Raw genomic sequence first — 3,915 nt, forward strand, 5'->3', positions numbered from 1 at the left:
ATAACTTACGCTAAAGCAACTGAGTCATGGGTAGACCCTCCGGGTGACTTGGCGCCTTGGTGCTGATCTTCCAGGCAGCCCGTGTTCGCACCGCTTGTTTGTAAGCTCTGCTTAGTCGCTGTTGTCTTTCGTTGTCAGTTCTAATCTGTTCCTAAAATTCGGCTCGTCTGGGGAGCTGGTTCAAACTTGCACTGCAGAATCTTGCTTTTTTAGCTGCTCACCGTCCTTCAGTGTTATTTTGTCTTTAAAAATCTAGGAGCTTCCAGCATTGCACTTTTTGCCATCTGGAAGCAACCTTTCATATGTATCCCATACCATAGATCCATTTTGTTACAACTGTTCAAAATACATTTTCTTCCTGTTCTTCATCTTACTTTATTGATTTCTTTTTCCTGCTGTTATTCTTAAATGCATTTCAGAGTTGAATGCAACTTTCACGATTTAAGGTATAATATATATGTTTTAAATAACATTTCTTCTGGTATTTGTTTATACTATGGGTTTAGGGGCTTTGAAGGATCCTTTTGCTTTGATAGCTGGTGAGTGGTACTAGAGATTTAATTCAGGAGATTGCATAATTATGTCAGAAATATTACATATTACAGATGAAACACTTTGGTAAACATCTGTATCAAGAAGTCAAGCACGCTCATCCTATTTGTTCCTACTTTGTACTATCCATCATGGCTGTGCACTGGGAGAAGTGTAGTAGCTTTCAATGTCATTAGTATTAATTACATAGCTTGGTGTGCATAATACTTGTAATTTTCAAAGCGTTTCCGTGCATGTTATTAAAACACTTAGATGTTTTTCAAACATACTGCGTAAGGGATGCCATCCTGACTTTCACAGATGGGTAACTGAGGGATGGGAAGAAGAACCTTGACTTACTGTTGATAAAACCTTAATGCCACAAGAAGGGTTTGCAGCTGAGCAGAGGTGAGAGCTGGGGAATTCCTAGCTCCAGTGCTTTGTATTTAGGCCAGTGTATTAATAGCTTACAACATCCTCTGCCTTGGGTAGTCTGTGTGTTGTTCTAGGGAAGATAAAGTGCACGGCACACTATGGAGGCTGTAACACTTTAGATGCCTTTCAAGACCTGGAGTATAGTCCTTCGGCTAGTTTTGTATTTGCCTATGAAAAAGCTTGCTGTCTTTGTACGTGCTTTTGAGCAAAGCAAAGGAACACAAGCTCCTCTACTTATCCTCAGCAGGCTGAGTCTGGACCAGAGCCAACCCAGAAATACAGCCAAGTTAGCTCAGTGCTTTGTTTGAGCTACCATGTCGTGCTGTAGAGCATTGAGATCAGAGCAGTTTTGCATCAACCCACTTTGAATATGGGCAGAGCTGTCTTCCAGTTGAAGATGTGGCCTGAAAACTTGTAACATGTTGTTTCTAGAAGCCATCCTTCACTGTCACGGGTGAACTACTTTGTATAAGCTTCCTGCACTTTTACATGGATAGGCATTTCTTGGTTTTGAATGGCTAATCTTTTCAGGAACATTAAATCAGATTAGAAATAGTCTCATCCTTGTTCGGAAAGTTCTGGTGTATTTGGTAGTTGATCTTTGGTGCATGTGTCAGGGCTGGGATGGTGTACGTTACTATGCTGTTCAATAAGCTAAAGCAATTTAATTATGTTCTCTGTATATATATGGGATGGGTGTAATTTTTGCAATATAACCTGTACCCTATGCTGGAAATTATGGATTCGAAGCTGTAAGCATTGCCAAGAAGCAGCAGCAGCTTCTTGCATATGAGACTGCACATTGATTTCTTCCCTAGGCAATCTTATTTGAAGGAGCCAATTCTGTCACCTGGTCCTGTTTGATAAGAAATGAAACTGTTTTGTTGCTACTATGAAAGATACCTTTCCTGGAAGAAATTTCAGTGTCTTTTTCCCTTATTTTTTAAAGGAGCTCTGCTGACGGTGGAACATGTGAAGAATGACGTTGAAATTTCAGTGGAAGAAGGCAAAGAAACCATCCTCCGTGTGTCCGAGTAAGTGACTTTGCATCTCTCCTTTTAGCTATGGGTCAGCAGTTTTAAAAATCACATGGCTGTAACATTGACAGCAACCTTTTCAGGTAGAGAAAGAGAAGAATACACTTTTATTCATCACTACATTAGTGATGTCTCTTTGTAGCATATACCAAACATTTACGATATATTCTAAACTTGACCTTTATGGAAAGAGCTCTGGTATTCTTATTTGCATGCACTCATGTCTGATCATTTTTGCCGTACCAGCCACTTTGTTGTTTAGGTATTTGCCTTTCTGAGGTGCCAAGGATTATCAAAAGCAAGGCGGTTTTATATTAGGAAAGACTGGTACACAAAATTCCCTTGTACATGTGTGGTAGAATGGATGTTAAAGGTTTGTGTGGGATTGTTTTGGTCTCACTGCTGCATATAAGTTAAGGCATGCTGTTATCTCAGAAAACTGCTAATTAGCTATGCCATGCTGTCCAGTGTATCCCTCTGCATCCTGTAGAAATAATCGTAGAAATTTCTGTAGACTTTTATTGTCTGTCCTTCAAAAAATACTCTGCCATTGGAATATTTTCAAGTTTAGGGCACAAAGGGGTTTTTTATGGTCTCTGTAGGATCACATGCATATCAGAAGTGAAGGACTAATGCTGTTTTTGGAAGCTGCATTGTCATCTTAGGTTCCATATCAGGAAAGATACCTGGTTATATCAAGAGGAGATATCCTGATACCAGTGGAAATCTGTGATGTCTAGTATCTACAGTAAGGAGCATATTTTGACCCATAAACATTGCAGTCCTACCTTGAAGTATATTAAAACTATTATGAGTTTGGAATTGGTAAATTGTAAGTGCAGTTTTTGAAGGAGAAGATGCTGTTAAAGCCACCGATGCACCATGAATTTGTATTCTTGCATGTCTGTAGAATGGTTATAAAAACAACATAGTATTTTTATTGTTGTGTTGCCGAGATCCTGACTTGATCCTCATAAATTAACACTGATGGAGCTTTTCCACTGTCTTCTAACCTTAAGAAAAGAGCTTGTCACTATGTACATATTTGTATAAAAAATGAAAGCACAGGATGATTCACAATCTGCAATCATGATGATTGTTTTACTGGGGGCAAATACTGCTTTCTGTCATTTGCGGTGCTAGTGATGGCATGGAATTTGTGATTTTGAATTGCAACAGGGGAAATGTGGCAGGTTGTATGGGGACTTAACTGGTACAGCATTAATAATGGTCACTGTGGGTTATGCACGTGGGATACAGCTTACAGAATAGAGAGTTAATTGGATATTTTTTAGTTGCATGAGAGCTTTCCCGTTAAGTAGCGTTAGTCGGATTTTGGTTTCATTCACCTTTCACAATTTAGGCGATGTGTGTGTATGTATATACCAAAACATATAAGTGCACATATACACCCCTTTGACATGTGGGGATGATCTTAGAGTAATACACATTTATGTACTTGGCTTTGAAATAATATTTTATTAAATAATTGTGTATTACCATGCCTTCTTCCTACTGCATTGCAAAACCACACATTTTAGCTGTAATGGAAATTGTCAGAAATGTTCAGCAAAAGCTTTTCTTCTGCACTTTGGCCACGTGTGGATAATATCCGGAATCATGGTTCCATCAGATGGAATTCTTTGTGTGTTAGGGCCCTCTTCTCCTTGGCATTGGATGGTGTTTAAGAAGTTACTCCAAACCTCCATATAGCATTAATATTCTCTTCTCTTGTTCAGTCGTACAACAATTTAAAAAATTGAATCTCTATTTTAAAGTCTGTTAAAAGTGTACCCGTAACTTGAGAAGCATCAGCTGAACTCATATCTTGACTAATGCTTTTGGTAAATGGATTTCATGGCATCAGTTCTGCTGAAGCTATCTTATTTTGGCATGACTTGAAATTCACTTG

At 38.7% G+C, this 3,915-nt stretch overlaps 1 protein-coding gene across 1 annotated transcript in view; it reads left to right on the top strand.

Annotated features, from left to right (window-relative positions):
* Positions 1-496: 496 nt before the first annotated feature.
* LOC104500188 (bifunctional glutamate/proline--tRNA ligase-like) overlaps positions 497-3,915 on the top strand; it is a gene marked incomplete at its 3' end in the record, with an annotated part of 11,099 nt that continues 7,680 nt past the window's right edge. The window contains exons 1-2 of the mRNA XM_010143791.1: positions 497-539; positions 1,916-2,000. Of these exons, the coding sequence (XP_010142093.1) occupies positions 497-539; positions 1,916-2,000 (128 nt within the window). The remainder of the gene's footprint in view (positions 540-1,915; positions 2,001-3,915) is intronic.

This window comes from Buceros rhinoceros, unplaced genomic scaffold, assembly GCF_000710305.1.
Source record: "Buceros rhinoceros silvestris isolate BGI_N320 unplaced genomic scaffold, ASM71030v1 scaffold24439, whole genome shotgun sequence".
Lineage (NCBI taxonomy): Eukaryota > Metazoa > Chordata > Aves > Bucerotiformes > Bucerotidae > Buceros > Buceros rhinoceros.